The sequence below is a fragment of the Mchenga conophoros genome, linkage group LG12 (assembly GCF_057382185.1).
Source record: "Mchenga conophoros isolate Kocher_MC1m ecotype Shallow Benthic linkage group LG12, M_conophoros_male_GT1.1, whole genome shotgun sequence".
Classification (NCBI taxonomy): domain Eukaryota; kingdom Metazoa; phylum Chordata; class Actinopteri; order Cichliformes; family Cichlidae; genus Mchenga; species Mchenga conophoros.
Genome location: NC_140537.1, coordinates 33871373 through 33894147, shown reverse-complemented (window position 1 = coordinate 33894147; position 22775 = coordinate 33871373). Strand labels below are relative to the sequence as shown.

General features: G+C 38.8%; 1 protein-coding gene across 2 annotated transcripts in view; it reads right to left on the bottom strand.

The window, feature by feature from the left end:
• Positions 1-22775, bottom strand: part of prdm6 (PR domain containing 6) — a 127713-nt gene that overhangs the window by 19854 nt on the left and 85084 nt on the right. For both annotated transcript variants that reach the window (XM_085295433.1, XM_085295434.1), the window contains exons 6-7: positions 20385-20509; positions 9092-9467 (exon numbers count right to left, since the gene is read on the bottom strand). In XM_085295433.1, coding sequence (XP_085151559.1) covers positions 9092-9467; positions 20385-20509 — 501 coding nt within the window. The remainder of the gene's footprint in view (positions 1-9091; positions 9468-20384; positions 20510-22775) is intronic.

The following is a 22775-nucleotide window of genomic DNA, read 5'->3' as shown; positions in this document are numbered from 1 at the left end:
TGCTGTGAGGACGTCTCCTCTGTCTGCCTCATATGAAGACATTATTCCCTTGAGACCAGCAGCTATAAATCACTGCTCCCACATCGTCAATACAGAATCAATGGCCCTCTGAACACACATAAAAATATGTATGTATGTGAGTGGAGCACGGACATCCTAGCACAAACAAAAATCACTGGAAGACAACCGTGAACACACACAACTCCTTTTTCTTTTATGTGCTGTTTTTTATCCTCCAGTATCCATGTCTTTTTGTTTCTCTCTGTCTTTTCTTTTTCTTTCAAACCTTATTGACTGATCTATTAGAGCAGAAAGTTCACATAATGTCCTCTCATCAGCTAGCTGTACTCATCAAACCAACCTCATAAAGAAAACTAAGCAAACAGCCAATATTGTGTCATTGTAGATAATGCCTTTTGTGTGTTTTGTCTGTTTTAGTGTGTATGTGGTCAGGGAGTACTGAACATACATTATGGGTATTGTAGTTCAAAAGGAAAACATAGTTATTAAGAAGATCTACTGATGGGTCCCAAACAACACTGGGTGATTTTACCAATTTACCATTTTCTGTTTATACTCAATGATGGATTTCCCGCCATTGTAACAGTAAATGTCAGCTTTGAATGTGCATTTTGCAACTTTTTTCACTGATGCATTTATGATCACGCCCTGAATGAACAGACCAATTTTATGTTAAAGACTCAGGATTGACGTGTATGAGTGTTTGCTATGTCTCAGCAATCCGGTCTTTAAGTCTGACGTCATTAGCCGTGTCTGGGCCCAAACTCCGCTGCAGGTCCATAAGTCAACGATCACTGCAGGATCGCTGAGAGTTGGAAAACTGTCTAAATTCTTTCATCTGTAATAAAATGATCAGTGTGGCTGCTCTACCAGGTGTAACAATTAAGTTTAACATCCAGGCATCCATGGAAATCGAATTTATTATCTCTCTGTAGTTAGAAGTTAGCAGGGAGGTAGCTCGCTAGTTTCCATCTAAATATAATATACCATGTCCTGACTGAAGGATTTCTGAAACAAATGAATTAGTGAATGTTTGAGTGGATATGCTAATTGATTAGCTTCACTTTGACCAGTTAACATGATACATAAAACTAACCTATGTATATGCCATCATTTGCTTTCTAGTGTTTGCTCTCCAAAGCTAGCTGTAACTTAGCTATACAATATGAAGCTGGCACTAGAAGCTTTGTCACATCCAGTGATGGGAATAACGGCGTTACTAACGGCGTTACTTTGTTCAGTAACAAGTAATCTAACTAATTACTATTTCTATCGTTACAACGCCATTACCGTTACTAACAAGAAAATGCGGTGCGTGCGGTCGCGTTACTATTTTTCAACAAACAGACAGTTGAAGCTGTCTTCTGCTTACTGCATCTTATATCAGTTGCATGGAAGTAGCTGTAAGTAATCTGGGCGCTACAGCTTTAAGCAGCTGCGCGCGCTCCCATGGACGGTAATCACTTTCTGCCCGTCGATCACTTTTTGGCACAACACCTGGAGTAAGTGCAAAACAATCACATGAGTGCTGCTGTTTGGCTGAAGAAGAATAAAGTAGTCGTCGTAAGCCAATCACTTCAAGACGCCAAAGCAACAAGGTGATATATACCAGTTTTTAAATTGTGGTGATAGGCCACGTAAAACCAGAGTCATGATAAACAATATATACGCGGCGTTTTTCCTGAATAGTTTTGTCACGTTTACTGTCTAAGGACAGCGCTAGCAAGCACTCTCTGCTTATGACCAAAAAATAAATAAACAAATCAAAAAACCCTTTCGTGTTGGTGGAAAAATGCACCATGTCGACCAATCAAAAATGATATGGCAACATGACATTTGGTTGTTTAGGAAGACGGGGAAGTTTTAGGAGTAAGTGTGTGTGACAGAGAGAGAGCCGAAAAAGAGAGAGAGCGAGTTTTGAGATGTGAGAGATTTGTGACGTTTACTGTGTTTGTAGTGTGTAGTTAATGTGTTGTCTTGTGTAGTTAGTGTGTAGTGTTGTGGATAGTTTTGTGTTGTGTGTCAAAACAATGAGGTGACTGCTGTCTTCAGGTAGAGAACAGGAGTAATACACCTGCTGTCAGACCTGCAGGTATGTGATTTTCTCCTTTATAGTGGACAGAAATAATTTTTTTGGAGTGGCACAAATAATTTGTTTGGCATCTTATTTAATGCAGAAGACCTGATTGTTATGTAAATAGTTAGGGTAAAAGGTAAACGGCTGCAAATAACTTTGTTTGCAAAACTTGTGCATAGGATTTTAAAATTGACAATTTATATTTGCATTTAAAGTTATGAAATATGATTCAATAAACATGTTTGTGGTTGTTACAGTAAAAAATATTACTTTTTCTACTCGGATTTTATGTTTTTTGTCTGATTTTAGGTCAATTGAGTTAATACAGTAAGTCAAAATGAAAACATAATTGTAAATTCAGACACGTGAGGTTGTGCTGAAAAGAATGACATCAATTTTTAACACCAGTTTGTAAAGATATGACCAATTATACCCTGGACCCCAGTAACACAATAGTTACTTTTCAAGTAATTAATTACTTTTAGAATCTTGTAACTCAGTTACTAACTCAGTTACTTTTTTGAAGAAGTAACTAGTAAGAATAATTAATTACTTTTTCAAAGTAACTTGCCCAACGCTGGTCACATCCAAGCTAATGCTATTGTCATTATTCAGGTAGTATTCAACATAGTGATACATGACAGAGCAACTTAATTGTGCAAGGCAGTCTTGTGCATGTCTCAGCAATGTTTTTGTCAATGCCAGCTGACAAATGTGAGCAGCGGTTTACTGACTGCAGTTCACTTAACAGCCACGGGTTTCATTTATATGATGGTCTGAGGGTACACTGAGCTTTCTGCTTCGGTTTTCAGAAATGGTGGCTGAAAATGTCCCAGGCCTCTAAGCACTGTAATATGACCAAACTACATTAAACAAATAAAAGCGATTACGGATAAGCACATGGGAACATTGGTGCATTTTAAACTGGAAAAAGTAAAACCACCTGAGACTTGAGGGTCTAAAATTTGCTCCAGTGTGCTCTGCCAGCCCACAGAGCTTTACTTACTGATACTAAACAAAACTCACTCGCATGCAGATGCAAAACAAAGTAGGTGTTTATTATAATGGCAAACATGACAGATAAAAATAGACTTTGAAGAAATTTCTACAAGCCCGTCCATCACAGTGATGAATCATTATCCTGCGGCTACACATTGAAAAGAGAAAAAAGCTATTTTTCAACACATCTGTATGTCCAGCAGGGACAACACACATCTGTGTTAGTGTTAAATGCAAATATGTCTTCACTGCCGGGTGATAAATCTCCTAAATGTCAACTGTTTAGTAACACAAAGAAACAGCCTCGTTATAGCCTGGCATGCAAACATTTTGAGTTAATTGTGTTTTGAGAATTTTCTCAGCTCACAGAGCAGCAAGTGAGACCCAGCTGAAAACATGAACAAGTGTGTTGGTTTTAACACTGATAAATCCATTACACTTCTGTAAAACATCTCTGAGCATTCAGATTCTTCAAGAGACAACTAAGGTTTAAATGTGTAACCAGTTACAGTGCAGTCCAGAGGTTTTATATTTATATTTAATTCACAGAGAAACACTTTCAGATGTTAATTACCACCACTGGTCCCCCCCCAATGCTCCCAGTGAGCTATGGTTTACTCCGCTAAGATAAAGGAGTGCAAGATATAATTAATTAACTCCATCACATGTCCCTCACCATCTAGCATTTTGACCGTTAGCTGGAGACAGTAATACTTGTTTTGCTTACAACAAGCTGGAGAAGCAACTGCCAAGTTGATTAGTTCTAACCAGAACGTGAGGCAAGCAGAGAACTGGTTTGATGCTGCAGAGCAGAGCAAGGACTATTTACACCAAGATAGTGGAGGTGGAGTCTGTGCATAGGATGACGAGCTTAGTGGAATGGTAGCTGATTATTGCTCCATTTTGTATTGGGACTAAGTTTATACATGGTATTATTCTATAATAACTATTTATTCAAAATGTGTACTACTCAAACAATGTTAGTGTTGGGAAGAGTTTAATTAGATCATTAGAGAAGGGTGATTGGACAAAACAGCAGAAGCTTAATGCAGTGAAAAGTGACGGATGAAGCTCCAAGAATTAAGGCCAAACACAGGCTGATATATTAATGAAGAATAGTCTACCAGAGTGCTAATATAAAGTCAGTGGCAGGTTTCTCAAACTGTGGGGCAGGCCCCTCTAACAGGACTTTAAATCATTGCAAATTGGGTTTGGCTGACCAGGAACAGAGTGAAACTCAGTTGAATAGATGAATTTGTGGGGGTAAAATTTCAAAAGATTACAAATAGATTGTTAATGCTTTGGTGATCTTTATTTTACTAAAATTGAATATTTTTATTTTTGATTGGCAAAAATTTTAGCTATTGGGTATGCTGGTTGGGTATCCCAGGAAAATGTTATCTGTAAAATCAGCACATTTACGTCAAAAATATTTGAAACGCTTATGTTTTTAGCATTAAATTAAAAAATATAAAATTGTAATCCTAAAAAATGGTAAGACAAAATAACACATCTTGGATTATTTTGGGGTTAAGCTAAATGAAGCCACCAAAAAAGGAGGAGCTGGGGTGGAGGTGGGTTGGTTAAGGCTAAATTTTGTATTTTAAGTAGGCTATATTGGATATGTCAACAATTATCAGATGAGCCATCAGTTGACCTGGACTGCCATTTGATCAACATTAACATCAAATATAATATATAAAAATACATAAATAAAAATCAAATCAAGTGGGAATTAGGGTTTGCCATATATACTTGTACATATGATAAACACGATGATTAAAAATGAAATATTGCTATCATATTTATATTTTTCCTTTGGGATGCATGTCGGTGTAAAACAGACATAACAGGTGCTAAAAAAATTCACTACTTGATTAGCCTGTAACACCCAACCCATCAAAAAATAGCCTGAAAATTCTTATTTTTTTGGAACTGAGATGTTTATTAACCCTTATAACAAAATTCACAAAAGCTTTATTGCTATATCATGTTGTTAATGATATATTTATTATATATTTTTTGTATCACATTTGATACATTGGGCGTCTTTGGCAAGTTTTTGTTAACAACAATGTTAATTTTAGACAAAAAAAAGAGTTTTGTACATAACATTTTGGAATTATGACAAGCATCAATCATGTTGATGAGCTAGAGGTCTCAGAAACTCATGTATCAAATATGATGCAAAAGCATCATAGGGTTAATAATCAAGTGGAGAATATATAATATCATGATGTCCCTCCCCAGTGGTATTATAATCAAGGAAAAGAAATATTTAACACGATTAATGTCTAGGAAAACTTCTCGCTCTATCAGTTATCTCGGTTCAGGGTTTTTCGGCTTTTCCACTGAGAAACATTAAACCTTAGAACATTTAAATGCCTCAATGCTCTCATTATTGTAGCGCTTACGTGAGTAATGGAGAATTTTAAATGTTTAACTGGGCTGCTGGAAAGCCGGAGAAATCAGGCCAAACCACCAACAAGGGATTGTTAGATGCCAGAAACAAATGACAGAAATTAAAATTTAATTCCTCCATAAAGTCGGGCTCTGTGATGATACACTTTCAATCGGCTGTAAACCTTCTGTCCTCCGATATACAAGCGTGATTGTGTCCATATACAAATACAGGCCTTACTCATAAACAACATCAGCCACCAGAATGAGACCTGAATTGTGAACTGTGGAGATCAAAGTGCTTAGCAAAAATATCCAACTTTCCCTAAAAGCACTAATGACTCCTTTAAACACCAGTGCGGTAAACACATCAATCATAAAAGGAGTGGTTATTAATTTAGTCCATTGCTGTGGTTTACACTGCACTGCTTTTGTAATATGTCAAGGCTATAAGTGGAAACGCAGGCCATTTATGATCTGATTTTTTTCCTGATTCATCACTCATTGCCATCACAAAACTTAAACAGTATCCTGTATCTCGACACCAGTTTAAAGCTGAATCGAAAGCACTTCCAAGGCCTCGCTGACATAAACAAACTGCTCCTCTGATGATGGATTCTGTTGAAATGACACACAGAGGGGAAAAAAAATGACAGAGAAGAAGAAAAAGTTCAGAAAAAGAAACAGTCAGCAGAAAAAAACAAACCGGAAAGAGATGGAGCTCAGAGGAGGTGTGCAGTGTTTTTTCTTTCCCTTTTTTTAGGCTGATATAAAGAGCCATCAGTCTTCAGCTCCAAATGTTCCCATCAAGTAAACATCAATAAATATGTATGAAGGGGGAGAGGGAGGCCAGGAGAAAGTGAGGGAAGCTGTTAGAAATCAAAGTGAGAGATGAGCTTTTATTACTAGTGAAACCATACTGGAAGAAGAAACTAAACCTTACAATACTGGTAGTAGAATCTAAAGACTCAAATCTGCAGAGGAAAAACAGAAATCTGTAACTTACCCATCAAATATGCATCTGTCATTGGTGGCTTTGTCAACATCAAAGTCAACTCTGTTGTCATTACATCAATACTGATAATTTGCTTTTTTTTTGAGGCAACGAGTTTCCATAATTTTTAAAAGTTAAAACCAACTATCAAATTTAACAGTGTTTGAATGTTGTTAGGGCAGTACAGCTGTTGCACCAGATGGTGGATTTAAAACAGGGACCTGCTTGCTGTGAGGTGCAATGATCAGCACTGTGTTGTCTCCCAACAAGAAGGTCCCGGGTTAAATTCCAACATCTGGCCAGAGGTGTTCTGTGTGTTTAGGTTGTTTCCAGGTACTTCGGCTCCTCTCCGTAGACCAAAGATATGCAGTTAGTGGAATTAAACTATGATTCTAAATTGGCTGTAGGTGTGAATGTCAGTATGAATGGCTGTCTGTTTCTCTGTGTTGGCCCTGTAGGTTGTACCCCAACTCATGGTCTATGATAGCTGGGATAGGCTCCAGTCCCCCTGCAACCCTGAATTGAATAAGTGGACAAAAATGGATGGATGCTGTTAAACTTCATTTCAGAAGCTAACATTTTAATCAAATCGATATTTAATTGAACATTTTATTCTTCCCTACAACTTACCTTAACCCTACAACACTAACATGAGTTTTGTAACACTATCACTTTCAGCCGTTAGTGTTCTACGTTTAATCTTGGATATTTGATGTCAATGAAAAATTTCACACATGGGGTATATTGAGTGCTTGTTTACACTTTAAAGACCTTTACAGGATGTAAGAAACTAATACCAGTTTTGCATTATCAGCATGTCATGACTTGTAGGGATAGTGGTAGTTCATAGAGCGCATTTTTGTGAAACACCTGGCCAAACAGAGCCCACAGTGATACACTATGATGACTTATGAGTTGGTGTCCAACAGAAGCTTTTCTGATTTGCTTTACTTTCTATTATCACAACTTCATTCATATTATGAACTTAAATATAAAAGATAAGAGATGAGATAAGATAAGCTTCATTGTACTCATAAGCACAAACATGCAACGGAACTGGAAGCACTGCTGAAATCATTCTACTTGAATGAAAGAGTAATAAAATATAAAAATAAAGTAATAAATACATAGCTAATAATCCTAATGACAGCAGCTTTGACAATGGCACAGGTAGAAAGCAGAATAGATGATATCTAGAGGTATTTTAGCTATTGCACTTGTTCAGTGAATGCTTAGAGTTTAATTTGGGTGTTGAATAGCCTGATGGCCCAAGAAGCTATTCTTTAGTCTTCTGGTACTGCTTTTAGAAGGTGGCAAACTAAAGAGTTGATGGCCAGGGTGAGAGTGAACCTCTTAAACATACAGATTGACAACTCTTGTCCTTTGTACAATGAAGAATGGTGCAGCAGAAAAACATAAATTTCATCATTTGATGCATATAATAGTCTGGTTAGGTGCAACTTTAAGAAAAAGATTAGTGCTTATGTTGGGGCATGACTTTGCCTCATGGGCATACTGGTATAATTCCAGTTCACCTGAACGGTACAGTATGGCCTTGGAGGTCCAGGACTGTTTCTGTTTGGCTTGTTCAGCTGAATTTTATCTGCTCCTCTGTCCCATAAAACCTTCCTATTGACAGGCAGCTCCCCATCGACTCTCCCTCCCTCCTCCATATCCAGCCCACATTTTTCTTCCCTATGAGTATTAGTTTATTGAATAAGTGGCATCTGTTTTCCTGGCCCCGTCACCGTAAGGCGAGGTATTTCTCAGTGACGCACAGCGCTGATTTATACGCCGCTCTGACTCTCCCCACAAAAATAAAGCTAAGCAAAAAATTTCCAATACATCCTGTGTCCCCCTTTTGCACACACATACACACACTCCACGCATGCTGTATATAATTAACTTGGCAGATGTTATACACACTCAAACACTTTTACACACTCTTCACTCTCATCCCCAAACTCCCACTTTCTGTCACACACAAATAGTGCCATGATGGAACAATGAGAGTCATAAATCACAGCAAACGCATCAGATTTACTGGCTTCCTCTGGGAAAACAGCAACAACTATCTGACACTTTGTCACTTTGAGGGTCATATTTTTTTCTTTTTACACAAAGTATTGTACACTATAATACAAAAGACATTGATGTGGTGAAGTGTCATCTTTGTGCCAAAAAAGTATTTCTTTTCAAGCTGCCAGTAGGTACAGACCAAAATCTCGAAGCCAAATTCTTGACTGAAAATGGCGTTTCTGGACATATGAGCACTTGGCACTTGCTACCTATGTTGATTATACACGTTATCTCTAGATCGTGCTTTGTTTACAGTTAAAATCATCGCCTTTATTCATTTAAAACTCATTTTAAATTATGCCGAAGTCCTTCTACCTTCTTTAAGGGCTTTGGTACAACACAGTTGCTTACAATGTTGATTGTAAGCTATCAAAAGATTTTGATCCCCTGAGGTTTCAGACATAAAGAAAAGTTTTTGGAGTCATTCTCAAACCAACACTGTGTCCCTTTAGTGTCAGTTTATCCTGCATTACAACAGCCTTGAGACAAACTGTCAAGTACCTAAAACCACTGTGTCTTACCGGTCAGGATTTTGCGGACACACATGCATCTGGAGCAGGATCCTCTGGGTGAAGGTCTTGAAGCACTGGCCACATTTCCACAGGTGCCAGTCGCTGAACTCACTGCTAAGCTGGCTGGTGGATGTGGGACTTGCCAGGACTCTCTGGTTCTTTGACCCCAACTGGCCAAAACTGGAGTCCGACTGAACCCCAACCTTATCCAACAGGGAGAAACTCCGAGGGCAGGGGGAGTGGGGGAAGACCATGGAGCGCATGAGGGTGGAGGACGGAGTGGAGGACGATGAAGAGGATGAGGAAGAGGGTTTGCCGTTTTTGCTGAAGGACTGGAGGGATTCCTGCCTCGTCATGGCCTCCACCACTGTGGCTGGGACATTTACTGGACACAAGAAAAACAGAAATGATTTGGTTTTAAGTAGAAAAAAAGAGAGTCCAACAACTGCCAACAACTGAGGAAAATGATGTAAGTTAATGTTGATGAAGATGTTCTTTAAAAGTTTGACTTGGAGGAATAGCTGGAAGGCACTCAGAAGACTAGCAATGCTAACATGGACTGTTAAAGTTTTCAAAACTGCAGCACAGGATCAAACAAGAGTGCAAGACTGGAAAAATATTCTTGGCCTGAACACGAACAAATGGATGAAACCATTTATTCTTTCAGGTGGCCCTTAATGATATCTGTCCCTATAGGTTGGATTGTTGTCAGTGGGCTGGGCTTAATAGATAAAAGTGTCATGGTCCCTGTGCCTCCCCGGCCAGCCCAGTGTGGCCACAAGTGTTTGTTGTTTTTCTCTCACTCTGTCTCTCCTACCTGTCTGCCTGGGCGGAGCTCTGATTGGGCTCCTGCCCTTGGCCCACGCACCTGCAGCTGATCTCGAGCGGATTGCAGTTCTCTGGCTCTTAAGGCTGGGGCTCTGAGCTGTTCGTCGCTGGAATATTGAGTAACTCTCGTTAGTATTGCCTGGCTTCCTTGCGATTCTACTGTTCCCGTGTTTGCCTTCGACTTACCCTCGTCTGTGTAAACAGGTTTACCTGGATCAGCCCTTTTGTGACCCCTGGACCCCGTGAGTAGGAGAGTGAGCTGAGCTGCTTGTGTGGAGACTGTTTGGACGAGGAGCAGAGCGAGTGCGAAGAAGTGTGTCTCCCCAGCCAAGTGATCCCCGGGACCCTGGTGTTTCCCCCCCCTTCTCGTGTATATAGTGCACCAGTGTGATTAATAAAGTGTCGTTGAACTGTGCTACCTCAGTCTGCGCCTGAGTCCGTTCCACTCCCGTGACATAAAAGTATGGTTTAGCTGTTTTGATGGGAGGAAAGGAAAGGAAAGCCAGAACTTTATTGTCCTAACTGAGACCAGAGCTGGCTGACCAGCCCGGGGCAAACTGCAGCTCCTGGTATCAATGAATGGAATTATGGGAATTATGTTAGTACAGCGACTCACTGTTTTCCTCTCAGGGAAGACAGAAAGCTGCAAAAGCTATGTTTCAGGGTCAAAAATGGACCTCCAGCATGATGCTACTACAGATGAGTTTTAATTTACAGAACTACTAACATTTCTACTTTAAACTTTGCTTTCATTCCAGAAACTCAAACATTCTAAAATGTTCCCTTCACTAGTTCACTGTTAAATCCAGAATTAAATTTACCAGTCCTTTTCATATAAAAAGTTAGCCCCCATCATATCTGAAAGATCTCATAGTCTTATACTGTCCCAATAAAGCATTTTGTTCTCAGACTGCAGCCTTACTTTTGGTACCTAGAGTTTGTAATAGAAGAATGGGACAACAAGCTTTTAGCTATCTTGAAGTTCTCCCACAGAACCATCTCCAAGTTTAAATTTAGGAGACAGACACCTTCTTTACTTTAGAGATTATATTCAAAACTTTCCTTTTTAAGAAGGCTTACTATTAGTGCTGGTTGAGTTGATATTGAAGCATCCTTTAGTTGTGCTCCTATAGACTCAAACTGCTGTGGGACTTCCCATAATACACACCCTTCCTTTTTCACTGCGCCTACAGAGCAGAGGTGAGCAACTTATTTATTGTTTTATAGAATTCAATTCAATTCAATTCAATTTTATTTATATAGCGCCAAATCACAACAAAAGTCGCCTCAAGGTGTAGAAACCCACACAGATTTAGATAAAATAAGCAAAGGGCCCTAGAGTGATATTGCTAGCACTAGCATGCTAATAATTGCAACCATGGTTGCAGGTTACGATGAAAATAATACATTCTATGCAAATGTTGGCATTTTTTGGTTACACTACATAAGTGTGTCACTTGAATTGAGATTCCTTACTATAACAAGGCCTCTTCTTGATTTTGTGGGGTTTGATGGTTTTACCTTTACCTTATGCTGGTCAGATTGACCAGACTCGTGGGCCAGTTCTGGTCATTGGAGCTTTTTTTCTGATGTGGTTGGGCCCTTATGTTACAGTACAAAATGACTGCTTTGACATGACTGCTATATGGTGCTATATAAATAACACTGAATTGAATTGAATATAGTAAGTGCTTCAGAGAAAAAAAATGAACACAGGAGCTGGCATAATAAATCCATTAGACCGATAGGAAAAACAGATTCTGGATAAAGTGTTGCTGGTGAATACAACAGTCAACTACAATGAGATTAACAGGAAAAAACACATTATATAAAAGTGTGTAAATTAGATTTTGGTTGATGCCAGCTGTCCTCACTTGACCCAGAAGTCAGCTTTGTTCTGTTTTGTGGTCAGACCAACTGACAGACCTGGAGTCCATAACCCTTCATCATGTTTGAAATTGCATTAAGAGGGTTGATTTACTTTAACTCACTGTGGAGGGTTTTGCTTTTCATTCTGTAAAACTGGTTTGCTTGGGAAAACTTGGCATGCAGACTGGGAGGAAGGAAAACTATTGGACAAGTTGTTTTACATCCTTAAACTTAACCAGACAAACCAGTAGATGCTCATAACGTGTTATTTAAGAAGACAAATAGCTTATTTTGTGACTTCTTTAGTTAGACTCATTTGGGTAATTTGTGAGTCCATTTTGTTATTATTATTCTTGGGTACATTTTTCCTTCTCTACCCACACACTAATGCATAAACAACAGTTCTGGCTTTCTTAGTTTTTCTGAATTTCTTCGCATCATTTCGATTGCATCATTTTACATGAGTAAACACCCCTCTCTCTGAGATCTGCTGCTTCAGTCGTCATAACCATTTTCCATCCCTCATCAGCTCACCTCTGCCATCAGGCCACCAGGCTCGATTGATCCTCTAATAACCTGATGAGGAGATAATTACACCATTTGTAAGTTGCCCGACGGTGTTATTGACGCCCGCGTTATACGCCGCTCGCCCACACTTAATTCATTTTGCAACCAACATTGCATATACAAAAAATGCAGGTCAATACGGTTTGGATTGCGTATGAAATGCATCATCAAAATGAGAGAATTATGCAGATGCAGCTGGCAACATTGCAGAGTTTGTATTTTCTTTCTTTATAAGGGGTGTGTTCTCTCCTACATGCCCCTCATAAAGATACAAATGGAGGAGATGCTGGTCTTCATCGCACAGAACAGAGTTTTAAAAGCAACTTCTGACACCTAAACTTGGAGTTTCATCTTCCTCTGTATTGTCTGCCTATCCATCAGTTCTGTGTATTCATTCAAACATTTTTCCATGTCATCTTCATTACGAGAATCATCTGAGGCCCTCTCCTCATCCTGTCCTCTTTTCCCTTTTTGTATCTCTCTCTTTGTCATTCAGTTTTACAATATATATGTTACAGCCATCAAAATGTATTATATCTAGAAGTTCCCCAAAAATAAAAAATAAAAATAAAAATCATGAGACTCATCTGTCAAAGGAGTTGGTGTTATCTGTTTGTAAATGTAAATGCAATCTATTTGTGGAACTATGGTGCTTAACAGTGATATAGTTGCTCTATTAAAGGATGAACTGATGTGTTCATATTCTTAGATAACAAATTAGACCACCTTATTTTGCAAACCTTCACCAGTCTATTTGAGATGGATTCCAGTCACTCCAAGTAAGACCCCAATTGTTTGGAGACAATATCCCTTCCACCAAGGGCCTATCCAATTACCATACGTTAAGGTTGTTCCACGATCAACCTTCGGGTCACCAGAACTACTTGCTCTTGGTAGTTGGTAACAACAACAGCAAAAAAAAAAGTAAGAACACTGAGCAACCATTGTTGATTGTGATCAAACTATGAAAGGACTCTTTATTTTGATCACAAGAGTTTCACTTCCTGCACACCAATTAGATTGTCCAAGTTGTCCAGCGCCTCCAGGACGGCATAATTAGAGCCAACATCATATGTGCCATTGTAAGTAGGTATGCTGTGTCTCTCAGCATAGTGTCAAGACTTAGGAGGATTGACAACAAATTGCAGTCAATCTGTCTGTATTAATCAGTGGAAGGACAATTATTTATTTATTATTTATTAAACTTTCACCAATGTATTTGAGTGTAAATACAGTCAAGTCTGAGTCCGACTGTGATTGTTTGGGGACAGGCTGCCTGCTATCGGCGAGGCATCTGAGAAGGATTGCACTCCACAGACCATTGCCCTCTCCTTATCCGTCTCAACTGACTTTTCTCTGGTTTTGTTTTTTAATCAGTGTCCTTCTCATGACTAGTAACATGAGACAGTGACTGGAGGCCATTCAGGTCCTCCAATAGTTAAGCTCCTCCAGGGTAACCACACGTGCTGCCACAAGAAGATATGTTATGTCTCCCAGCATAGTCTACAGAATGAGGAGATACCAGGAGATGGACTATCAACATGTGGATAGTTGGACATGGTCATAGAATTGAATATTCTCAGCAGAAGGACAGTTATCTGTTCCTTTGTGGAAGGAGGAACAGGCGGAGCACTGTTACAGCCCTACAAAATGACCTCTGGGGGCTACTTGACTTCATTGGGGTGTCATGAGAGACCAACATCCACGGATTTACATGAAATAAGTTAAAAATAATAAGAATATGCGTCAGTCTTGTACATTTCAATCATACTGAATTAGCAGGAAGTTTGACTCTTGAGAGGCCACCGTTCGTCTCAGAGTGTCTTCCTCTCTTTACAGGAATGAAGTACAGTTCTGATTATGTTGCCAAATCTTTGCTGGGTAATCAATAACCATAACGTTACAGCGATTATAAAGTTTCATAAAATCAATGGAGGCAATTATAAGACTGGTAATAATAATACGTCACATAAAGAAGAGAAGTACGGAGGAGTTTACTGCAGAGGTGGACAAAATCAAAATCATTCTTCCCTCTCCTTTCTTTTCTTCAATCTTTTGCCTCTTTGACTCCTCCACTTTCCCTCTCATTTCATCCATTTTCCTGTTTTTTCCCATCATTTCTCACAGTTCTAGAGGATAAAGGGAAGTTGAAAAAACTAAATAAAGAGCAGGAGCAAAGAAAAGAAAGATAAAGCAGAGTCTTTCTGAAATGTTTCCTCGTCTGCTGGTGCATATGTTGCTGTGGAGCGTCAAGCCGACAGGCTGTGATTGGATGGAACATGTATGAGTAAACAACCATGGGGTGTGTGTGTTTTCTTTGTTGTGTGGTTTGGATCTTGATTCATCTTTAATGTGTCTGTGAGTGCTTGAGCTCTGCACATAAGCAAGAGTATAGAGAAATGTGTGTTTAATGTTATGTGCGTGTTTCCTGTTGTTTGCCGTTTGCCTTTGTGTATATGACTTTACTTTAAGGGGTCCTATGATGTTTTTATTTATTTTCTGTACTACTGTTACATACTGTGGTGAATGCTCATATTTAACATGGACAGAGTTCCAAATAGTGATCAGTAGCAGGTGTAACGCATTGCAAAGTAGCACGTTACTGTAATCATACTACATTTTACAAAAATTCAGTTAACATACTAAATTCAGAAATCACAATACAGTTAAAATTATGTTATTACTTGATTTACAAAGGGTCTTCAGTTATCTGCACTGCAGCTGGAAATAATGAAAGAAAAAAACATCACATGCATTTTCCTTCCTGCACACTTCACCTACAAACAGCTGATTTCAGTTTGTGTGCAGGGAGGAGGAAAACAGTGGATCAGTGTGCCGCTTTTTTGAGGAGAGGGGATATGGACATCCTTTTTATTTTTACTACATGAAAGAATAAGTGCGTAATAGTAAAATTAGGACAGAAATAACTACATTATACTGCTAACACAACACTGCCTCTCTGCAAGAATATGCACAGATAGCATGCTAGCACAGAGCTAGCCAAAAACCCAGAGTGATGTTATAGCTGAGTGTATGTCGACCCGTCCAGAGCACCAGTCCAGAGCCTGATCTTCAGCAGGTAAATAAGGCAGTGATGAGCAGCCAGGCTTGCAGCGTGTAGCCTCCAATTCTGCCTGTGCATGCTTTGAAAGTAGAGTCACTGTGGAAGATCGGTTTGAAGTCTCTTCGGATTGTTGTCAGCTTTGCATTTTTGTTGGTTTTATGTTCATACGGAAACAGCAGCAGAACGACTGTATGTGTGTCCTACTGTAGCCTCAGGTTTATATAACGACCTGATAATTGTGCGGCAGTGCATTTCAGGTCATGTTATGGAATAGCACGAAAGTAACATAATGCGTTCTTTCTCTAACATATAATTAAGTAATATGCTACACTGGTTTCAGGAAAAGTAACCAGTAGTGTCTAATCCAAGACTTGTTTTGTAGCAATAAGCCCAACACTGATAACGAGGACAGAGAATGTGTGAGTCAGTCAACTCAGATTGCTCTAAACAGTTTTAGACAGTTTTTTTCCTGCTCTTTGATATGTATTACATCAATAAGAGGGGATGTCCTTATATGGTCACCACTTTTAAGAGTTTGAACACTATTGTACCCAAACACAGCAGATAGAGCTACAGGACAATGTGACTGCACTGGACATTTCCCAGTCTTATTGTGTTCAGGCAGCCTTTGGAGCACTAATAAAGGTCAAAACTTTAAATGTCTGTTCCACTGAGGACAGCCTACTGTCTCCAGTGCAGTGTTTTGACGTCACAGTCATCCTTTGTGGGTACAATTACAAGATAACAATGCCACAGAAACTAACTGCTCCAATGCAGTTAGAAGCAAAATGTCTTTAATTTGGAGCAGAACTGCTGCTTTTCATGTTTGCACAAAAGAAGCTTAATCTAATTTCATTTAATTTTCATGTGAACAAACTTTTTTCACTGCAGGGTGGAACAAAAGCAAATCCTCCGGTATTTGTTTGTGCGATGCCAGGGTGTGTATGTGTGTGTATGAATGTGTGTTTGGTACATCTGGACTGCTGAGGACCAGATGCCTTCACATGAATAGAAACCATTCAAAGGTCTCAATTGTCATCCCGTAAATGCTGACAGTAAATGGTCCATGTCAACTGTGAACACACAGGAGGATTTTTAAAAATTTTATCCACTTCATTTATACTAATTAAGTCACTCTAATTAACAGAAACATATTTCTGTATAACACAATTTAACAACGTTGCTGACTATGTTTTTCAGACTGTTCATAGAGCTGAATTAACACATCATCTCTAAATCTGATACTATTTCAATAAAACCTGAACAAATAACACCATGTCATTTGCAGAGCTGTTGAATTTAACTCATTTCATAAATCTGAGGGCATCATGTGAATAAATTAATGAGGAATCTGAGTCTGAAACAACCTTGGAAATAATGTTTTCAGTTCACACTGTTTTTGTTGTCCTAAAACTAATACGTTTCTCATAAATGAATCCCATTTTCTTTCAGTATTCATATTATTTTTATTTAATATTTAATGAAAATCTGAATTTTTTGGAACAAGACAAATTTTCTTATATGTAAAATCCATACATGCATAATTCTCCTCTGGCTTCCTTCTCCAACTCACTTCGCCCAGTGTTGCCAACTTAGCGACTTTGTCACTATATTTAGCGAGTTTTCAGACCCCCTTAGCGACTTTTTTGTCTAAAAAGCGACTAGCGACAAATCTGGCAACTTTTTCTGGTGTTATTGGAGACTTATGACTTTTGACGTGAAAGCACGTGTCGCTCTTACTGTCAACAAGCAGAGGGTGCTACTGTGGGCAGTTTGTTAACAATGTTATAGTTAAAAATATTCTTCTTTTACTGTTACTTTTTGTGGATCACAAGGTTTAAAACTACTTAAACACACACACACAAAGATTGCTTATTTTGGGTCACTTTTGCCAGTACCAAGCCTGGATAAAGGAGGAGGGTTGGAATTGTGACATTAAAAAAAATAATTGCTGAAAGAAATTTAATTTTAGTTCTAAATATATTCGAAATGCATTTAGCGTGTTCTTTACTGGCTTTATGTCTCTTCCACGATGTTATTTCTCTCTCTCCTAAAGCGTCAGTTGCAATTACATAAGCATGACCAATTATGCAAATTAGGTGATGACATCATTTTGTGACTTCTAGTGACTTTTAGGACAGCCAATAGCGATTTTCCTTCCTGAGGAGTTGGCAACACTGCCTTTGCCTACCAATCAGGCTTAAACTTCTCTATGTGTTTGTTAAAATGTCTTATATATTATCAGAACTGATTTAAAAGACCAGCCTGAACAGATGGCCAGAACAATAAAAGTCAGGTTGTTTGGCTGAGGCTCCCTAAAGCCTGTGTTACTCGGTTGCAGACACGAAAAGCTGGAGACCTGACAGTGGAGTGGGGTCTGCTTGAAAAGTCTCCACGAACTAGTCCACATAGTCATAAAAAGAACAACAGTCAGGCTCGTGGATGTCCATGAGTCTAAAATCCGCTTCACATTTTTCACTCAGTTGTTCACAAAGTGGGATGAAACGTTCATATCTTCAGTGCACAATTCCTCCTTCAAACCACGGAGATAATGGTTTTTGTTGTGTCTTTATTTCTCTCTGTCAATCAGTGCTTTGTATTTGTCTCTGTCCCTCCTCTCCCCAGTCTTCTGTCTTTAGTTTCTTTCTTTCTCCCCCCTCTGTCTCTTCTCTATCCATTCTCTCTTTTTCTCTGTCACTAATTTGTTTTTGTTTACATCTCCTCCAGTTTTCTGCTCAGTCAGCCTGTTTATATCTGTTCCATTTAAACATTTTTTTCTCCTGTGGATTTGACAGAGCAAGCCCCTGCAGGGGGATAAAAACAAACTTTGACCAAAAAACCCCATAAAAAACCAAACATGAAAAAAGATGTTTAATCTGTGGAATCTAAATTGAATTGAATTGAATTAGAGGCTCTTCTTTCACAGAGTCGCAGTGAAATGAGATCGTGCTGCTGATTGCAAATTAGAGACGTTTAGCCACAAACTGGTTTTACAGATGGAACAAGTCTTTTACATGCCATCGTTCATCATGGCGGGACTGTGGCAGCAAACTGCAAACGCACACAGTTGCATTACTTGTGTTTACAAAGACCTAAGCTGCCTATGCATTATTTTTAATTTCACCTTTTAAGTATTTTAGTAAAATGCATGAAATAACTGGCTAGTATTTGCCCAAAAAAAGCACCTATAAAATAGGGATGGGTGTTGAAGTTTTTCTTGACTTTATTATAATCGTCGATTTTGCTCTTTGATCAATTCTCGTATTAATTCCTGAGCAGTTTCGTGCGTTTGTAGGAAAAGTAGATCTGTAAAAACAGAAACGAGGCTTGAATATGATTCAGCAGGGTTTTTCCTGGCCCACAATGGGCATTTGTGGACTAACTACATACCAGTAAGCATGACTCTTGCATACAGTAAAGGATCTGAGTCACTGTTACCTTCTTGATAAACATCTGTTCCAATGAGTTCAAAAGGATAGCGCCTAGGGGGGAATGATCCAAAAGATACTGAAACGATGACAAAAACCCAATACTGTAACAATATTTATGCTTTTTCCTGATAATATGGCGATAATATTAATACATGCACCTGTGCTTTGAGTGAATAAAACCTATAAAAATGGATGGTAAGGATTTCTTCATAACACTGTCAGGGAGAGGGGATTTTTCACAGTTCTAACAAAAAAAAAATCCTGAAAAGGTGTGCAACAGCTCCTTTGGTATGAGTTTAACATCATTGTTTTGCAATGTTCAGCGTTCAGGGAAACACCTACACTGATAAAAAACACTGATAAGCTTGGAGACAGACAATTACGAAAGAGTGGACTATGTGGAACAGGTTCTCAACTCGTCCTGGTTCTCATGTTTTTGTGCAAAAATTCCTCACAGCGTTTTCTTATCTCATGGGGGAGAGGTGAACTTTTGATAAAATGGTGTTCTGCTGCTGCTAAAAACACAAGATTTGGACAACAAGTATATTTAAATTACAATATATAACCTTTACTCTGAAGGCAAACACCCGCCATTTTGGGAGACCACTCTTCCACTTTTCTCAGTTTCACTGCTACTCGCCAAGTGGTTTGAAGTAGTTGTTGCGTAGGTGCAGATCAGTCAGAGCCCCTGCCTGACTGAAGGTCGTGGGTTCGACTCTACTGAACGGCTACCCTGAGGTACCCCTGAGCAAAGTACCGTCCCTACACACTGCTCGTTGAACCCAACCTGCTCTGGAGTAGAGAGAGCTTTAGAAACGTGTGGGTTTTCAAAGAAGAAAACAATGAGAAGTCTTGATGGAAAACATCCTTAGTTTCATTTGACTTAAGGACAGGAAAATAGGCAAGTGTGTCAACACTAACCCACAGCGTGGCCACATTTTAGCAAATAAAAGACCTGCCCCAGTCCTGTTTTGGCTGGCTTGGTTTTTCAGACAAATAAATCCCCTTTTTTTTTTTTCTTTCTTTTTTTTTTTTTTTAAAGAAAATGCATTTGTATCATTGTTTTTGTGGCAGGCCAAAAGATTTCCTCCAGTTTAAATACTGTCAGTAATAAAAGCTAAGGAATGGCCAAAGAAAACAGCTGATTTTAAATGCAGGCAGGCCAGTTTTCAGGGCAGAGGTTTGGCTTATGTTTGGACGTGTCAGACATTTAGATATCATAGTCAAATTTACATCTGAGTCCATTTTTAGTGCTTCAGTTTAACATAGGGCAGCTGAAGAAGGTGAACCTATTGCTTCCTAGGAAACAGATGACCTTTAAACACATTTTCTTAACTATGTAAATAATGTTGTACTTCAACAAATTTGGAAGGTGTGACCTAACAAAGTTTGGACAGAAAAACACATTCAGTAAATGTCTTTTTGTTTCGTTTGCCTAAATTTAAGGCTTATTTTAAAAAAATGTTTATCAATCTCACTATACGTATATGTACATATACATACACTAGACAGGTCAACTTAGATTATTGAGACATTTTCTCACAGTTTTCATCCTGGGCGATGCACTGCAGCGGGATACCGAAGAACGAGGTGTAGGAGTCGTTGTACCAAACCAGCAGCTCTGTTCCTCTGGGGATATCCATACATGCTCTGTAGAAGATGCAGGATCTACAATACAGACACAGGCATGTTTAGTTTGAAAAGTGCATCAAAAGTAAACTTCACCACTCTCTCAGGTCATGTTGTCACTTTTAAATTACAATGCAGGGTAGACATTTAGTGCAGTTTATTTATTTATTTATCCCAACATGTAGTGATATTTCTTGGGAGTTGCAGGGAGTGCATAATTCAGGCATTCATCCTGAAAAAATAAGGTGTTTTACTTGAGAAGAGCTGAAGGAAAACCAAAATATTCTCTAGCTGAATCGAAGTTAAGAAATAAACACTAAATAGATAAATGCAACCATTTTGATATATAAACAAATTCATTCATTGGCAAACCTGAGAACTGATTTGTGGATAAAGTGTGATGTTTCAAAAATATATAATTGAGCTTTGCAAGAAAATTACAATTTAGAAAAATAACTACGAACAAATAAAACTATAAAAACTTTAAAGTTATGAACACACAAAAAACACACCAAACTATATGCAAATGAACACACATATCCACATTATATGCATTAGAATATTGAGGTCAATAGTGGTTCAGTTAAAAAAAACAAACAAGCAAACAAAAAACTTTCAGAGTAATAATGCTGAACAAAAGTGAAAAGCATTAATGTTAATCTATCCCTCTGTGGATCGGCGCCCTACAGGTTACAGATCAGGTCACTGAGGTCGTCCTCCCAGCAGCTCCTCTCTGTCCCAACCTCACATATAAAAACTAAAGGCGTGCAGGCTTTCTGTTATTGCCAAAGCCTCTGGAATAGTCTGCAATTACACAAAGTCCACAAAGACTCGCCTATTGCTGTTTACTTCGAGTCGAGTCTGAGGTGTCTCATCATTTTTCTCAAGTTGAGTATTGTTTCTACAGACTTTTTATTCACTGATTTTTTTAAATTAATATAATTTTAACATTGCCAGCAATCACTGCAAAGATTTTTTTCAATCTATACGTGTTTTTCTGCACCATAGAGCACAGCTTATCTGCAGTGTGTCTCTTTGCAATATGGGACTCAAGCGACCTCCAACGTCCTATAGGTTGCTGAACACAGGTTTCAACAAAGGGTGCAGTTAAATCCATGACTTCTTGCAAAAGCAACATCAGTATATTTATGGCAGAATGTTTAGATTTCTGCCTTAAAACGTGGCTGGAATCCGAATGTGATCATTCAGAGTAAATTTCTGTGTGTGTGGACAGCAACAGGTTTGTCATTTTTCCCGGTTAATCACAATATCATCACAAACAGATTGGACGTAACTGCCAACTTGACCACATGTAGTCACAACGTGATAGCAGACTGTTGCTGTCTTATCACAGTTTATCACCACCTTGACACACCAAAGTATCTTTAAAGATGTGGTCGCAGACCTTTCCATAACTTTGGTTGTGCAGAAGTCTTCAAGCAGTGGTGTGACTCTAGCATTAACTGTGTGCTGACTCTGGAGAGTGAAGGCCATTGTATGTACCTGGCTAAGAGGAACCCACCCTGAGGAGAGGTTTATATAGACTGCAGAGGTTTATATATAAAAACATACAGAGACAGCCACAGACCATTAAGTGTAAAGCACATCTTAAACATATTTTTCTTTTATAGGTACAGACCGCTGGACTTCTGGAAGGAAATAACTTAATTTTCCCTGCAAGGAGCCATGTAATTTTACTCTTTACCTAGAAGTGAAGCAGCACCAAAGCTCTCTAAAACAATAAAGAAAAGACATCGAAGATAAGCGCATGCCTGATTTATAGATGTGTGGATAACAACTTTGATGAAAATGTTGAACAAACTGTCCTTAAACCCTACTTCGGATAAAAACAGTCCTGGAAACAAGATGGTGTGAGGTGGTTGGTGACTCTTTCCAGGTCTGATTTTACAAAAGCTTCCCATCTGATAACAGCTTAATTTCACATCGGACCAAATCCGAATGATTTATGGGAAATATCTGGTGTCTCTCACTCTGTTCAGACCAACTAATCACCATTATATTGTTCAAACATGCAGCCACTGGGCTGTCGGTTCCCGGGTCACACCACCGCTAAAACAAACACCTCATCCACCCAAAAACATCTTTGTAACAACATGAGCGAAATCCACATTCAAAACCACATTTTCATACCCACACTATTTTAAAACACTTTCCCACATGTTTTTCTCCCACCGGGGCCGTACAGTGTCAGACAGACCAGATTGTAACAGAGGTCACAGGTTCAACTCCCTCACGACTCCCTTGTTTTTTTTTTTTTTTTTGCCAAAGTGCCTTTGAGCCAGAA